We start from the raw sequence: 17,666 nt of genomic DNA on the forward strand, positions 1-17,666 counted from the left end.
AATGAATTCAGTTATTCTAGTAGTTTCAGGGTGGATTCTTTAGGGTTTTTTTTATGTACAGCATCATGTCATCTGTAAACAATGACAGTTTGACTTCTTCCTTACCAATATGATGCCTTTTATTTCTTTGTGTTGTCTGATTACTGTGACTAGGACGTCCAGTACTATATTGAATCAAAGTGGGAAGAATGGGCATCCTTGTCTTGTTCCTGATCTTAAAGGAAAAACTTTCAGCTTCTCACTGTTAAGTATGATGTTGACTGTGGGTTTGTCATATATGGCCTTTATTTTGTTGAGGTACTTGCCCTCTATACCCATTTTGTTGAAAGTTTTTATCATGAATGGGTGTTGAATTTTGTCAAATGCTTTTTCAGCAACTATGGAGATGATAATATGATTTTTGTCCTTTTTATTGTTATAGTGGATGATGTTAGTGGATTTTTTAATGTTGTACCATCCTTGAATCCCTGGGATGAATCCCACTTGATCATTGTATATGATCCTTTTGATGTATTTTTGAATTCGGTTTGCTAATATATTGTTGAGTATTTTTGCATCTGTGTTCTTCAGGGATATTGGTCTGTAGTTTTCCCTTTTTGTGGTGTCTATGCCTGTTTTTGGTATTAGAATGATGCTGGCTTCATAGAATGAGTTTGGACGTATTCCCTCCTCTTCTATTTTTTGGAAAACTTTAAGGAGAATGGTTACTGTGTCTTCTCTAAATGTCTGATAAAATTCAGCAGTGGGGCCATCTGGTCTGGGACTTTTGTTCTTGCATAGTTTTTGGTTACCCATTCAATTTCATTGATGGTAATTCATCTGTTCAGATTTTCTGCTTCTTCCTGGGTCAGTCTTGGAAGGTTGTATTTTTTAGAAACTTGTCCATTTCTTCTAAGTTATCCAGTTTGTTAGCATATAATTTTTCATAGTAATCTCTAATAATTCTTTGTATTTCTGTGGTGTCTGTGGTGATTTTTCCTTTCTCATTTCTGATTCTGTTTCTGTGTGTAGACTCTCTTTTTTTCTTGATAAGTCTGGCCAGGGGCTTATCTATTGTGTTAATTTTCTCAAAGAACCAGCTCCTGCTTTCACTGATTCTTTCTACTGTTTTATTCTTCTCGAGTTTATTTATTTCTGCTCTAATCTTTATTATGTCCCTCCTTCTACTGACTTTGGGACTCATTTGTTCTTCTTTTTCTAGTTTTGTTAATTGTGAGTTTAGACTGTTCATATGGGATTGTTCTTCTTTCCTGAGGTAAGCCTCTATTGTTGTATACTTCCCTCTTAGCACAGCCTTCACTGCATCCCACAGATTTTGCAGTGTTGAGTTATTGTTTTTATTCATCTCCATATATTGTTTAATCTCTTTTTATTTGTTCATTGAAGCATTGGTTATTTAGGAACATGTTGTTCAGCCTCCATGTGTTTGTGAGCTTTTTGTTTTCTTTGTACAATTTATTTGTAGTTTCATACCTTTGTGGTCTGAGAAGCTGGTTGGTAAAATTTCAATCCTTCTGAATTTACTGAGGCTCTTTTTGTGGTCTAGTATACAATCTATTTTGTAAAATGTTCCATGGCACTTGAGAAGAATGTGTATCCTGCTGCATTTGGATGGAGTGTACTATAGATGTCTGTTAGGTCCATCTGTTCTAATGTGTTGTTCAGTGCCTCTGTGTCCTTACTTATTTTCTGTCTGGTTGATCTGTCCTTTGGAGTGAGTGGTGTGTTGGAAGTCTCCTAAAATGAATGCATTGCATTCTATTTCCCCTTTTAATTCTGTTAGTATTTGTTTCACATATGTAGGTGCTCCTGTGTTGGGTGCATAGATACTTGTAATGATTATATCCTCTTGTTGGACTGACCCCTTTATCATTATGTAATATCCATCTCTGTCTCTTGTTACTTTGTTTTGAAGTCTATTTTGTCTGATACAAGTACTGCAACTCCTGTTTTTTTCTCCCTATTGCATTAAATATCTTTTTCCATTCCTTCACTTTTAGTCTGTGTATGTCTTTGGGTTTGAGGTGAGTCTCTTGTAGGCAGCCTATAGCTTGCTTTTTTATCCATTCTGTAACTCTGTTGTCTCTTGATTGGTGCATTCAGTCCATTTACATTTAGGGTGATTATCAATAAGTATGTACTTATTGCCATTACAGGCTTTAGATTCACGGATACCAAAGGTTAGAGGGTAGTTTCTTTACTATCTAACAGTCTAACTTAACTCACTTAAGTTGAAATACATTATTTCAAACACAATCTAAAGGTTTTTTTTTTCTCCCTTCCTTTTCTTCCTCCTCCACTCTTTATTTATTAGGTATCATATTTTGTACTCTTTATGTATCCCTTGACTGACTTTGGGGGTAGTTGATATAATTTTGCATTTCCTTAGTACTTAATTGGTTTAATTCCTTTACTGTGGTTTTATTTTCTCTGGTGACAGCTATTTAGCCTTAGGAAGACTTTCATCTAGAGAAGTCTCTCCACAATACACTGTAGAGTATCTAGAAATCGTTTGATCCCTCCTTCAATTTTTTTTTTGGTATCATTAATCTACAAGTACATGAGCGACATTATGGTTACTAGACTACCCCCATCATCAAGTCCCCACCACATACCCTATTACAGTCACTGTGCATCAGTGTAGTAAGATGCTGTAGAATCACTACTTGTCTTTCTGTGTTATACAGCTCTCCCCATGCCCCCCACTACATAATGTCCACTAATCGTAAGACCCCCTTTCCTCCCTTGTCCCTTCCTTCTCACCCATCCTTCCCAGTCCCTTTCCCTTTGATAACTGTTAGTCCACTCTTGGGTTCTGTGAGTCTGCTGCTGTTTTGTTCCTTCAGTTTTTTTCTTTGTTCTTATACTCCACATATGAGTGAAATCATTTGGTACTTGGCTTTCTCCACCTGGCTTATTTCACTGAGCGTAATGCCCTCTAGCTCCATCCATGTTGTTGCAAATGATAGGATTTGTTTTCTTCTTATGGCTGAATAATATTCCATTGTGTATATGTACCACATCTTCTTTATCCATTCATCTACTGATGGACATTTAGGTTGCTTCCATTTCTTGGCAATTGTAAATAGTGCTGTGATAAACATAGAGGTGCATATGTCTTTTTCAAACTGGGCTGCTGCATTCTTAGGGTAAATTCCTAGGAGTGTAATTCCTAGGTCAAATGGTATTTCTATTTTTGGTTTTCCCACCTTCAAATTTAAATGATAATCTTGTTGGATAGAGTGTTCTTGGTTAAGGCCCTTCTGTTTCATTGCATTAAATATATCATGCCACTTCCTCTGGCCTGTAAGTTTTCTGCTGAAAAGTCTGATGATAGCCTGATCAGTTTTCCTTTGTATGTGATATTTTTTCTTTCTCTGACTGCTTTTAATACTCTGTCTTTCTTCTTGATCTTTGTCATTTTAATTATTTATATGTCTTGGTGTTGTCTTCCTTGGGTTGCTTGTGTTAGGAGATCTGTGCACCTCCATGGTCTGAGACTGGGGAAGTTTTCTGCAGTTACCTTCTCAAAGACACTTTCTATCCCTTTTTCTCTTCTGCTTCTCGTACCCCTATAATGCTAATATTGTTCTGTTTGGTTTGGTCACACAGTTCTCTCAATGTTCCTTCATTCCTACAGATCCCTTTTTCTCTCTGTGCCTCAGCTTCTTTGTATTTCTATTCTCCTATGTCTGTTTCATTTACCATCTCCTCCACTTCATCTAATCTGCTTTTAAATCCCACCACTGTATGTTTTATTTTGGATACTGTATTTTTCAGAATTTCTCTTTCTTGAATTCCTCCCTGAAATATTGACTATTTTTCTGTGTTTGTGAGCTTTTTGTTTTCTTTGTACAATTTATCTGTAGTTTTATACCTTTGTGGTCTGAGAAGCTGGTTGGTAAAATTTCAATCCTTCTGAATTTACTGAGGCTCTTTTTGTGGTCTAGTATACAATCTATTTTGTAAAATGTTCCATGGCACTTGAGAAGAATGTGTATCCTGCTGCATTTGGATGGAGTGTACTATAGCATATAATTTTTCATAGTAATCTCTATGAAATCTCTATGAAAATCTCTATGAAAATAATCTTTTTATGATTTTTATTTTGAAATCTCTTTCAGAAAGACTTGTGACTTCAGTTTCAGTTGGCCCTCTTTCTGGGATTTTGGTTTGAAGCAGGTTCCTTTGACATTTCATATTTGTAAGTGGCGCTCTCTAGTGCCCAGATGCTCTACTCTCTGGAGCTGCTCAGCCCCTGGAGCAATGACAGGGGTCACAGGCAACCAGCACTGGTGCCTGCCAGAAGGAAAGAGCTCTTTCCTGCCTCCTGGCTGCAGTGCATGCCTCCACTGCCAGGGCCAGTGGGCCAAACACACAGGAAGGAGCCTCCGTTCTACTCCCTTCTCACTGCCATAGGCGGGGCCACCGTTCTGCTGGCCTGGCACAATGGCGTGGGCAACAGATCTGCGAACCGGTGCCAGCTGGGAGGAAGGAGTGGCAGGCCGCGTATCACAGTGGTGGGGCCTCAGATCTACATTGCCAGCCAGGGGAATGGAACACCTGAAGCTCCTGAAAGTTCCCAGTCTGCTCGGCTGAGTGTGTTAAACACTTTTGTCCACCTGTCCTTTTCCTGAGCAGCAAGCTCTGCTCAATCCTTGCCCCTTTAGCAGTCCTCTCACTCTTGGGAAGTCTTGCAGACTGCCCGCCTTTCTTTTGTTCTAGAGCAGCCAGTTGTAGGTAGCTGTTCTCCACAAGCAGCTGGAATCTCAGTCTCTCTGAGTATTCTGCCTCTTTTAGCTCTCCAACCCCACTAATCTCCAGAGCACCATGTAATGTAGGTTCATGCCCCCAGAGCAGATCTCCAGAGCTGGGTGTTCAGCAGTCCTAGCCTTCCACCCGCTTCCTGCTCTGTTTCTCTTCCTCCCACTGGTGAGCCAGGGTGAGGGAAGGGCCTGCATCCCACTGGATCATGGCTTTGGTACTTTACCCTTTTCTGTAAGGTCTCCTCTTTTCTGCAGATGTAATATAGGCAGTCTGTCATAGCATTCTTTCCTGTTATTCTGTCAGGATTAGTTGTATTTACTATATTTTCATAATATACGTGACTTTGGGAGGAGGTTTCTGTCTCATCTCTACGCTACCATCTTTAAGCCCATACATTCTTTTGTTTATTAAGGTTTCTCAGTTTCAATTTCTAGTACAATAAATATGGGATGATAATGCACATAAACATAAAGCTCTTTGGAGATACTTGATAATTTTTAAGAGTGTATAGGGGTCCCAGACCAAAATGAGAGCTGCTTCTTTAAGGATGTCTGCTGGGAAAAAGACAGTTTATTATTGATTTACATTGTCTCAGTGAAAGGGAAGTGTACAGCACAACAATATTTTGCTCAAGAAAGAAGTTGGCAAGTTCTTTCTTCCTGAATGTTCTCTATTAACAAATATCATGTACCCTATTGCTTTTATTAACTAATCTAATTGCTTGATACTGTTACTGAACCAGTAACAAAAGAAAAACAATCTAATATTGAGAAAAGCTATTCCAAATTTGTCAAGGTCATGCTCACAGCAGAAAATAATCTTTTTGAATATTGCTCTATCCATTCTGTATGGTTTTGATCCTCCTACAGCATTTAGAAGAGTATATTTATTACACTTAACAGTATTTGGGAATCACATAGATTCCTTCTTCCCATGAGTTTCAGTGAAGAAATGCTACAAAATATTAAAATTGGCTTAGGAGAAAGAAACAAAAAAAAAGACTTTAATGCCTGGCTTGCACATTTATATGCCAGGCCATAAAGGTGTCATCTTTTCAGAGCTGACAGTAACTTTTTTTTCATGTCTTCAGCTTTTGCCTCACCTTATTGGGTAAATCACTGTGGTACGAAACATGCATTCATTCATTTGTACAACACATATCCGGGCTGTTACTGCCGAGCTTGCCTGAGGGGGTTAAGCCTTGGATGGAAGCCGGACCTGGAGATTTCTTGTCCTTTGGCTTTGAGATCCATGGAAAGGCTAGATTTATGAGTTCTCTTTTAAGTGTTAAGGACTTAAATTCTCTTAATTTAAACTACTAAACTGCATTTTATCTGCATTACTGTCTTTATAGATTATATAGATCATAACTGAGTGGCACATAAAATACTCAGCTAAGGACCATTGGGTCTGTAAATACGAAGAACGCATCTCCCATCTCCTCCAAATAACTACTCAGTAAGCAGTCAGCATTCTTTGTCACAGGACTTTAGAAACCACAGCCCAATTGCTAACATTGAACAGAGCTGGCACTCGAGATGAGAACCTATCTTCCACCTTGGGCTTCTACTTTGCTACCAGTCTGGGGGCATGCAGGAATTGTAGTGATCTAATTTTAGAGGCAGTTTTTAATTTTAAAATATTTAGAAATAATTTAGGACAGAAAAGATAGAGTACAATATTTATAAACAGGTTATTTATTGCTTAAAATGTATACAGTATTACTTCAAGAAAAAAATGAAGTTAACTGGAAAAATGATATTGTATTTCTCAGTCTTTGATATTTTGTTCATGCAAACAAGCAAATGTACTGGGTTTTCTCACATGTCCTGGTGTCTGGACAGAGAGCCAAGAGATGTTTGGATCTCTTTTGAGGACAGGCAGTTATACAAATCCAAATGGGGACCTGTCCTGTCCTTTAGGTTATTTTGTTCATATGACCTAATGTAAAACTTCTGATGCTCTGAAATGATGGATTCAAATACCAACCTTTTAATCAAAAGATAGCATGAGAGGCCAGTGCCAGTACTTGGCAGCCAGCCATTTGCTTTTAGAAAATACTTGGCTGTTAAAATGCTTGCCTTCCCATTCTGACCAATATAATTTACTTTTATTTCATTTCTGTTGCTCATGAGGACAAAACAGCTACATCCTATTCTGGGCCACTGGATAAAATGAGCATCTCAACTGTTTCAGTTGTGCTTTCAAAATGTCAGACAGGGCAGCCCTAAAGGCCAACTCTACAGAACACATGCTAACATTGTTCTGCCCTGTGGTAGGTTGTTAAAATGCCTACCATTGGTACACAGATCCACTTACAGTGTTCTTTTTGATTTTGTTTGGGTTGTGGGCAATACTGACTGAAGATCTGATGCACAGAGATAAGACAGCACATTGTCTAGCCTGTATCCTAATTTAGTGCTTCTCAAACTTTAATGTGTGTACTGATCACCAGGGAATCTTGTTAAGCTGCAGATTCTGACAGGGATCTGGGTTGGTGCCAAGATTCTGCAGCTATAACAAGCACCTGTGTGATACTCATACAGCTGGTCTGCAGGTCGCATTTCAGCACAAAGTACTTTTACCCCTTATATTTAAATTTCCTAATTTGTTTTGTTTTCACAAGGCTACAAAGACGTCAGGCTTGAGACCAATGGAACCAAGAGATATCAAAGCAGTTCAAGAATTAACCAACAGTTACCTAAAGCAGTTTCATCTAGCCCCAGTGATGGATGAAGAAGAAGTAGCCCACTGGTTCCTGCCCCAGGAGCACATTATTGACACATTTGTAGTGGAGGTAAAGATGAGGTGATATGATAATGGGCAAGTATGAAAATGCCATGCTGTTTAGCCTGCTGCCCAGAAATCCCATAGAATGCCTATCTCTTTCCTCCTCCTCCATGACTTACTGCTTCTATACCAGATCTCTGTTCACACTGACAGAACGTTTTCTTTTTATAATTTCCATCCCTGGATAAGAGCACACTCTTACTACTTATCAGTGGGAAATCAGTATACCTTTATGTTGTTATCTGTGTAATTGTTTCTCTCAGTTTTGAAAAAGCCAGTTTTGGTGACCTCATCTGAGGTAGATACATTCCAAAGTTTAATGTTCCTTTGGTTGTGCAAAGCTGTTTGGAACTGAACTGCCTTTGGTTGAGACGGCATAATCAGCCCTTGTTCAAGGAACAGAAGGAAAAGTAACAGTCTGGATTTTCTGGTTATTGGTTAGATGCATTTAACATAGTGCTTTTAAAACCTTTGAAAAAAATGCTTGGAACTTACTGTTCAGATGATGTTTCACTTAGAAGCTCCTTTGGTTGAAGTGAGGGGGAGTTTGGTTGAGGGACTGAGATTTAATCTGGTGAGCACCTGGAGTAGAGGAGAGCGAGGAGGCCAGTGAAGCTGCTGTTGCGGTACATTCACCACGCAGGGAGCTTTGAGCTGAAGGGGGTTTTCAGCATTGTCAGGCCTTATCTGGATGTAGGATTATGGCTGAGTTAGGGCAGTAATGGTGGGAGCAGACAGGTGAATTTAAAGGATGTTTTTGGAGAACTACTGAGCAGTCTTTGTTTTTACATTTTTACTTCTAAAATAATGCTTAAGTGGACATGTTTGTGCCCAAATCTTTATGTATGCTTCTCTCGGACAGCAGTTCTCAAAGTTGTTGATCTCAGGACCTCTTCACTCTCTTAGGAATTACTAAGGATCCCAAAGAGCTTTTATCTTTATGGGTTATATCTACAGACATTTACTGTATTCTTAATACTGTTATTTTATAACTCAGACAGAGAAAGCCAAATACTGTATGATCTCCCTTTATATATAGAAATATTAAAACAAAGGATGGGTACAGGGCAGGGGAACCAAACTCATAGATTCAGAGAACAGACCAATGGTTGTGGGGGGTGGGGGTTGTGCACAGGCATGCAGCAACAGGCATAAACTTCCGGTTTTAAAAATAAAAAACAACTGGGGATGAAGTCCAGCATGTGACTGTAGTTAATACTATATTGTATATTTGAAAGTTGCTAAGAGAGTAGATCTTAAAAGTTTTATCACAAGAAAAGAATCTTGTAACTGTGTGGTGATGGATGTCAACTATTAACTAGACTTACTGTGGTGATCATTTTGCAGTGTACACAAATATCAAATCATTATGGTGTACACTGAAATGAATATGTTACATGCCAATTACATCTAAGTTAAAGAAAGAAAAATTGAAAAAATTTATTAATAACAACATAACAATGGTAAACCCATTACATGTTACCTAAATAACATATTTGATATGAAAAATAACTATTTTCCAAAATAACACATTTAGTGTAAAGAATAGTATTACTTTATATTTTTGCAAATCCCTTTTGACTTAATAGAAGACAACTTATGTTCTCACATCTGCTTCTGCATGTGATCTATTGTTTTGGTTGAAGTATTTTTAAAAAATGCTTCATATGAACTATTGAAGATATTAAAAAGAATGAGCCTTATAATAGCCTTTTCAAATAATTGTGTTGAAATCATACAAAGTGTATTCTCCAACCATAATGGGATGAAACTAGAAATCAATAGGAAATCCCTAAGCATGCCAAAATTGAACAACAGAATTCTAAATAAGCTGTGGATCAAAGAGAACATCTCAAGAGAAATCTAAAAATACACAAAATGGAATGAAAATGAAAATACGTCATACCAAAATGTGTAGAATGAAGCTAAAGCAGTATAGAGAGGCATTTACAGAACTTAATGCTTACCTTGTAATGGAAAGGTCTCAGTAATCTAAGTACCTCCTTAAAGGAAAGAGAAAAAGAATAGCAAAATTAAAGCAACAAAAGGAAAGAAATAATAAACATATGAACAGAAATCAATGACAGACTCAACAAATGAGAGGAAAAAGATGGTGGTGGGAGTAGTATAGCAGAAATCTCCTCCCAAAACCACATATATTTTGAAAATACAGCAAATACAACTATTCCTAAAAAAGTGACCAGAAGTAACAGTACACCAGCCAGTCTACATCTGGGAGAAATCAACATCTCATGGAAAAGGGTAAAGTAAAAAGCCACGACCCAGTGGAACCTGTGCACTTCCCACAACCCCAGCTCACCAGGAGGAAAAGAATCAGAGCAGGGAGGTAGTAGAAGCACAGGACTGTTAAATCCCCGGCCCTAGAAATCTACCCCAGAAGCACAGACCCACATTGCATGATGCTCTGGATATTAAAGGGGCTGAAAAGAAAATTCGGAGATTAAGACTGTGAACAGGTTCCCACAACCGGCTGCCCTGGGACAAAAGAAAAGCAAGCACTTTAAAAGTCTTAAAGGGGTGAGGAGAAGAAACAGGTGGACAAAATGGTCCTGACACACTCAGCCCAGCAGCTTGGGAACTTTCAGGAGCTTCAGGCACCCTGTCCCCTGGTTGGCAAGACAGCCCCAAGTCCCCTCACTGCAATAAGCAGCTTGCCACTCCTTCCTCCCCGCCGGCATGAGTACGCAAACCGGCTGTCCCCACCATTGCTGCAGACAAGCTGAAGGGCAGCCCCGCCTACAGCAACTACACAGCTTAACACAGAGGCTTCTTCCTGCATGCGCCTAACCAGCCCAGACCCAGAGGCTGCTCCCTGCATGCGGTTGACCGGCACAGACAGCAGAGACAGGCGCTGAGACCAGGAGCCACAAAGGGGCTTTGTTCTCATGGCAGAACCTGTGCTGCTCACCTGCGACCCCCACCAGCAGTCCATCCCGAGGGCCACCCACCCATGGCAGTTTAGGGGATTAACCCAGAGGCTACTCCCTGTGCACGATTAACTAGAACAGAGAGCGGAAACAGGTACAGCGATCAGAAAGCAGGAAGGAACTTTGAGCTCCCAGCTGACACCCATGCCACTCTCTGGTGACCATTCCCATCGCTCCAGGACTATGAAAAGGCAGAAAGTCAAAGACCCCACCAAAAAAGAAAATTACAATATCCCTGATGAACAGAGATGCAAAAATACTCAACAAAATATTAGCAAACCAAATTCAAAAATACATCAAGAGGATCATACATCATGATCAAGTTGGATTCACCCCAGGGATGCAACAATGGTACAACATTTGAAAATCCACTAACATCATCCAATATATCAATAAAAAGGACAAAAATCACATTATTATCTCCATAGATGCTGAAAACACATTTGGCAAAATTCAACACCCATTCATGATAAAAATTCTCAACAAAATAGAGGGCAAGTACCTCAACAAAATAAAGACCATATATGACAACCCCACAGCCAACATCATACTTAACAGCGAGAAGCTGAAAGCTTTTCCTTTAAGATCAGGAACAAGACAAGGGGAACCCTCCTACACTGCTGGTGGGAATGTAAATTAGTTCAACTATTGTGGAAAGCAGTATGGAGGCTCCTCAAATAACTCAAAATAGAAATACTATTTGACCCAGGAATTCCACTCCTAGGAATTTACCCTAAGAATGCAGGAGCCCAGTTTGAAAAAGACATATGTACCCCTACGTTTATTGCAGCACTATTTACAATAGCCAAGAAATGGAAGCAACCTTAGTGTCCATCAGTAGATGAATGGGTAAAGAAGATTTGGTACATATACACAATGGAATATTATTCAGCCATAGAAGAAAACAAATCCTACCATTTGCAGTACCATGGATGGAGCTAGAGGGTATTATGCTCAGTGAAATAAGCCAGGTGGAAAAAGACAAGTATCAAATGATTTCACTCGTATGTGGTGTGTACGAACAAAGAAAAAAACTGAAAGAACAAAACAGCAGCAGAGTCACAGAACCCAAGAGTGGACTAACAGTTACCAAAGGGAAAGGGACCGGGGAGGATGTGTGGGGAGGGAGGGACAAGGGGGGAAAAGTGGTATTACGATTAGCAGACTTAATGTAGGGGGTTGGGAGCATGGGGAGGGCTGTACAACACAGAGAAGACAAGTAGTTATTCTACAGCATCTTAGTACACTGATAGACAGTGACTATAATGGGGTATGTGGTGGGGACTTGATGATGGGGGGAGTCTAGTAACCATAATGTCACTCATGTAATTGTAGATTAATGACACCAAAATAAAAAAATAAAAAATAAAAAAAGAAGAAAACAAATCCTACCATTTGCAACAACATGGATGGAGCTAAAGGATATTATGCTCAGTGAAATAAGCCAGGCAGGGAAAGACAAGTACCAAATTGTTTCACTCATCTGTGGAGCATAACAACAAAGTGCAAACTGAAGGAACAAAACAGCAGCAGACTCACAGAACCTAAGAATGGACTAACAGTTACCAAAGGGAAATAGACTTGGCAGGGTGGGTGGGAAGGGAGGTATAAGGGGATTAAGGGGCATTATGATTAGCACACAGAATGTAGGAGGGGGCACAGGAAGGCAGTATAGCACTAAGACACATAGTGACTCTATAGCATCCTACTATGCTGACGGACAGTGATTGCAATGGAGTATGTGGTGGGTACTTGATAGCTTGATAACCACAGTGTTGCTCATGTGATTGTATATTAATGATATCATAATAAAAAATGTTAATAAAAGTAATTGAAAGATTAAAAAAAGAAATCAGTGACATTAAAAATAGGAAAGCAATAGATAAAATCAATGAACAAAAGCCTGGTTCTTTGGGGGGTGGGGAGGAAATCAATAAAACTTACAAAACACAAGCAAGACTGACAAAAATAGAAGATATGAATCACCAAATCAGCAATGAAGTGATGTTACTATAGATCCTACATCCGAATCCTTGTTAGCCTATTAAAAGGATAACAAATAATTGTGAATAATTTTACTCTTATAAATTTTACAGTTTAGGAGAAATTGGCCAATTTCTTAAAAACCACAAACTATTTCATCTCAACCAAGATGAAATAGATAATCTAAATAGGCCTATACCATTAAAGAAATTGATTTTAACAAAAAGTAATTTTCTTAAGGTCACATGCTTTCAACTGCCAAATTCTAGCAAATATTTAAAGTATTTTCACCAATTCTATACAATCTCTTTGAGGTCAGTATTACTCTGATCCAAAACCAGACAAAGACAGTACAAGATAAACTGCGACCAAGATCTCTCCTGAACTCCACAAATAATATTAGTAGCAAAAATCCAACAATGTATAAAAGGATTTATACACCATAATCAAGTGGATTTTTTCTAGGAATGCAAGGGTAGTCAAACATGCAAAAATCAATGTAGTATACCATATTAACAGAGTAAAGAAGAAAAATCATATGGTTTTTGGCTTATATATTCTACCTTGGTAAATGTTCTATGTGCATGTGGAAATGTATATTCTGTGGTTTTTAGGTGGAGCATTATATATATGCCAGTTATATCCTATCAATTGTGTTATTCAGATTTTCTATATGCTTGCTGATTTTCTTTCTGGTATTCTGCCAGTTGATGAGAAGGGTATGAAATTTGCCAAAGGTAACTGTGGATTTGTCTATTTCGCCTTCGAGCTCTATCAGTTTTTCATGGTGTACTTTGAGGGTCTTGTTTAGAACTTACACATATAGGACCTCTCTGTCTTCTTAGTGGATCATTCTTTTTGTCATCATGTCATCCCCTCTTTGTCTCTAGTCATTTACTTTGCTCTGAAGTCTACTTTATTGAATATTAATATAGCTACTGCTACTTTTTAAAAAATGTTTTCACAGTATTTCTTTTTTAGTCCTTTTACTTCCAGTTTTTCTGTGTCAATTTCAAGTGAGTTTCTTGTAAACAGCATATAGTTGGGACATGTTTCTTTAACCACTCTGCCAGATATTTTTTATTGTTGTATTTAGACCATTTACATTCAGTAAATACTGATATGTTGGAACTTAAGTCTGCCATTTTATAGGTTTCTGTTTTTTCCCATTGTTTCTTGTTCCTCTGTTTCTTTTTTCCTTGTCTTCCTGTGAGTCACTTGAAATTTATTTTAGGATTTTGTCTTGATTTATTTATAGTGCCTTTGAGTGTATTTGTGTAGTTTTCCTGAAGACTACTGTGGGTATTACACTATGTAACTTATAGCAGTCTACTGGCATCACAATATTGTACTATTTCAAGTGACCTTACTTCCACTTGGGTCCCTTTACCTTCTTGACTTTTGAATAGCATTGTCTTGAGTATCAAATGTTGTTATAGTTTTTGTTTCGGTCATCAAGTAGATTTGTAAAATTCATGAGAAGCATGTTGCTAGTGTGTACCAAAATTTCTGCTTTTTCTATCATTTTATTTTCCATCCTGGTGCTCCAAGAGCCCTTTTATTATTTCCTTTCTATTTAAAGAATTTCTATTGGCCAATCTTAAAGTATGTCTGTTAGCAACAAATTATTTTCATTTTCACTTGTCTGGGAATGTCTTTATTTCTCCTTTATTCTTCAAGGGTAGTTTTACCAGATACAGAATTCATGGTTGATGGTTCTTTTCTTTGAGCACTTAAAAGTGTTGTGCCACTTCCTTCTGGCCTCTGGTTTCCTCTGAGAAATCTGATGTCATTTGAATTGATTCTCCCAGAGGGATTTGTTCCTCTTTGGCTACTTTGAAGATTTTTCTGTCTTTAGTTTTCATAAATTTGAGTATGATATGTCTTGGAGTGGATTTTGGGTTTACCTGTTAAAGTTCACTCAGCTTCCTTGAAACTATTGTGTGTGTTTTGCCAAATTTGGGAAGTTTTCAGCCATTATTCCACTATTTCCTCAAATACACTTTCAGCCCCACATTTTCTCCTTCCCTTCTTGGACTCCAATTATATGAATGTTGGATATTTTGTTACTGACCCACACATCCCTGAAACTGGATTCATTTTTTTTTCAGTCTCTCGTTTGTTCAGATTGGATAAATTCTGACTTGTTCAGATTCAATGATTTGTATCCTGTCAGTCCACTCTACTATTGAGCCCATCCAATAGGTTTTTTTTTCTTTTCTTTAAAAATTTATTGTATTTTTCAAGTTGAAAAAATTTTATTTAAGCTGAAAGTTTAGGTCTTTAATTCATCTCTAATACTTAGCTGTTAATACAGAGCAGTAGAGAATCACATTAGCTTAATGTCTTCAATTTCTTAATGTCTGAAAAAAAGTTTAATGATCAGAAGCATTGAAAAAACCAGATAATCCATTCCTACAGAATGTTATTTTCTGCTGAAAGAAACACAGGCAGTGGCATGCACGTGGTCTAGCCTCCTCAGCTGTATAATTCAGATGCACCCTAGATGCATAGCATAGGCCACCACGGCTAATTAAAGCAACCCGAACAATACCAGCTGATGTCTTGTATTGAAAGGTGTACCAGTGATGATGATATCAGTACCATCTTTTGCATCCCTTTTGATTTCTAATAGCTTTAGATTTTCTCAAGTAATATCTATGCATATTTTGGTGCAGTACCAGTCCTTTCATAAGCTTCTAAAAACAGCTTCTAAACTCTGTCCAATTTTGCTTTAAACCAATAAAATTCTTGCCTTGTGCCAAGATGTTAGATATTATACACTATCTTTTATTTAGAGAAAGCAGCCTTTTTTAATCCCTAGAGCTCTTTTGCAAAAACAGTGAAAATCTGCTTTTATCACTGTTCCACAAGACTAGAGAGACTCATTAGTCAACCCAAGGGAAGCCTGCCTTTTAGACCATTCTACTGAAGAACTTTGTGCAAATCAGCAATCAGCAGTTAGGTTGAGGAGTTCCATGCCCTTCTCAGGCTCTACTCAATATATTTTGAGGGGCTTCACATCAGACTGCTGAAAGAGAAGTGTGAGTTGTTGCTTTTTTTCTAACAAAGTCAAGGGGCAAGTCAAAAATCAAAAAGTTAGCTAAAATGCATGGATGAAATTTGTTTCAGGAGATATTTATGTGCCATTACCTTTGTTCTTTAGAACTCCAGTGGTAAACTAACTGACTTCCTGAGCTTCTACACACTCCCCTCCACAGTCATGCACCACCCAGCTCACAAGAGCCTCAAAGCCGCCTACTCTTTCTACAACATCCACACCGAAACGCCGCTGCTGGACCTAATGAATGACGCACTCATCATAGCGAAGTTGGTAAGTGGGTTCACTCCTTTTTCTCCTGGGTTTTGTCCAGATGTATGTCAAAGAATGTAAAACATCTTACTGTATTTTCTTACATACATGGAATTGATTTGAGATATGTTTACTGTTGACTGTCAAAGAATTTTGGTTAGAGTTTCTTTTAAAACTTTAGTGGCTCGTGTCATCATTAATTCTGTCCCAACTTAAGCAAAAAGATATTTTGTACAAATTGGAAACCTTAAACCCTTATATAAGAATACGTAAGCCCATAATAGAAAAAGTCTAAGAAAAACACATGATCCTGTATAAGGAAGATACAGAAGTGTTTGTGTTGCAAGTTTTTTGATTCAAGCAAATAGTCTCCAAATGTTTTAATTAAAGGAATTTAATTTTTAAATTAAAGGTATTTAAAATGAAGGTTTATTTTGAAATATGCCTTACTATATTTGTTATTTTTCTTTCTTCTTAGTGTAATAGGATAACTATTAAATTCTTGTCACAAAAATTTTTTTCCTTTGAAAAGAAATTGAAATCAGGTAACGTACATTTTGATGTAATTATTGAATGTGAGAAAATAGGAACAACACATCAAAAGTATCTTCCTTGCCTTTATCTAGTATTTGATAATTGAAAATATATTTTTTTAATCTGTTAGTCTTGGGTCCCCAAATCAGCATCATCCTCTGATTCTTTGATCCTATTGCACATTTTCAATTACTTCCCCAAAAAGGCCAGTAATAAGTTACTTAAGGTAAAAACTCTTAAGAAATAGAAATTTAGGTGCTTCATCTGTGCCATGTTTTACATAGGATTAGCATCTAACATATTAAATAAATTTGATTTTTACTATTAAAATTTTACTAAATTTATTTCCCAGTACCAGCCCAAGACAATATAATATTTAAAGTCTTAAAACTTTGGTTTCTTGTCTGTAGCTTCAGTCAAGTCATAAGTTTTAGAAAGCCAATAACAAACAGTTCTGAAGATAGAGCCATCTAGGCAACTGTTCCTTCTAAAAAAGGGAAAAAATATTTCCTGAAAACTAAATAGATTATGTCAGTGTTAGCAAACATACCACATGTTTTTATTCAGCATTTCTAGATTATCTTTCTGACTCCCTCAGGTATACTATTAGATTTTTAGGATAATTTTGAACTGAATTCTTAACCTGTATACTATATATTGCATGCATTAAACCTCATAAATGCATACTCAAGCTGTTAGTAGACGAATTAAATGTTATACTGAAATATATAACATAGAAAACCCTCTAGTCCTTCGAGATTTTACATTTTAAATCCCTTTTTCATTGGCAGAAAGGATTTGATGTATTCAATGCACTAGATTTGATGGAAAATAAGACATTCTTGGAAAAACTCAAGTTTGGTATAGGAGATGGCAATTTACAGTATTACTTGTACAATTGGAGGTGTCCAGGAACAGATTCTGAAAAGGTAAGTGAAGTTAATGTACCCTTTATAAACTTAATAAATTTGCCTAAGAAATCCCATGCTTGCTTTCCTTAGGATTAAGTGTTTTTTTAGTAACTTTTTAATATATCATAATTTAATTTTTCTTGCTAACTTGTTCTTACTATTCCATTTCTTCCCTCCCTTTAGGTTGGACTTGTATTACAATAGGTGGATATATTTCTAGAACTCTGATAATTTGTCAATATTCTATTTAGTGATTCCTGGAACTGCCATTCCAAAGAAGAGTAAAAAGCACAACTTAAGTGAAATTGATGTGGTCGATACCCCAATCAGAAAAGATGAAAAAATCCATATGTGAACAATAGTAAACATTTCTAGCTAGAACATTAACATTCATCCTTTTTTTCACTGTTGACCCATTTG

The 17,666-nt window shown here is 37.4% G+C and overlaps 1 protein-coding gene across 2 annotated transcripts in view; it reads left to right on the forward strand.

Moving 5' to 3' along the window:
• NMT2 (N-myristoyltransferase 2) overlaps positions 1 to 17,666 on the forward strand; it is a 58,379-nt gene that overhangs the window by 39,517 nt on the left and 1,196 nt on the right. Inside the window, exons 9-12 of one of the 2 annotated variants that reach the window (XM_037001686.2) lie at positions 7,394 to 7,564; positions 15,655 to 15,822; positions 17,127 to 17,264; positions 17,430 to 17,666. The exon at positions 17,430 to 17,666 is cut by the window's right edge and continues 1,196 nt beyond it. In XM_037001686.2, coding sequence (XP_036857581.1) covers positions 7,394 to 7,564; positions 15,655 to 15,822; positions 17,127 to 17,264; positions 17,430 to 17,450 — 498 coding nt within the window. In that variant the 3' untranslated portion in view covers positions 17,451 to 17,666. The remainder of the gene's footprint in view (positions 1 to 7,393; positions 7,565 to 15,654; positions 15,823 to 17,126; positions 17,265 to 17,429) is intronic. The other variant, XM_037001687.2, reaches the window with a different exon arrangement.

The sequence above is a fragment of the Manis javanica genome, chromosome 2 (genome assembly GCF_040802235.1).
Source record: "Manis javanica isolate MJ-LG chromosome 2, MJ_LKY, whole genome shotgun sequence".
Lineage (NCBI taxonomy): Eukaryota > Metazoa > Chordata > Mammalia > Pholidota > Manidae > Manis > Manis javanica.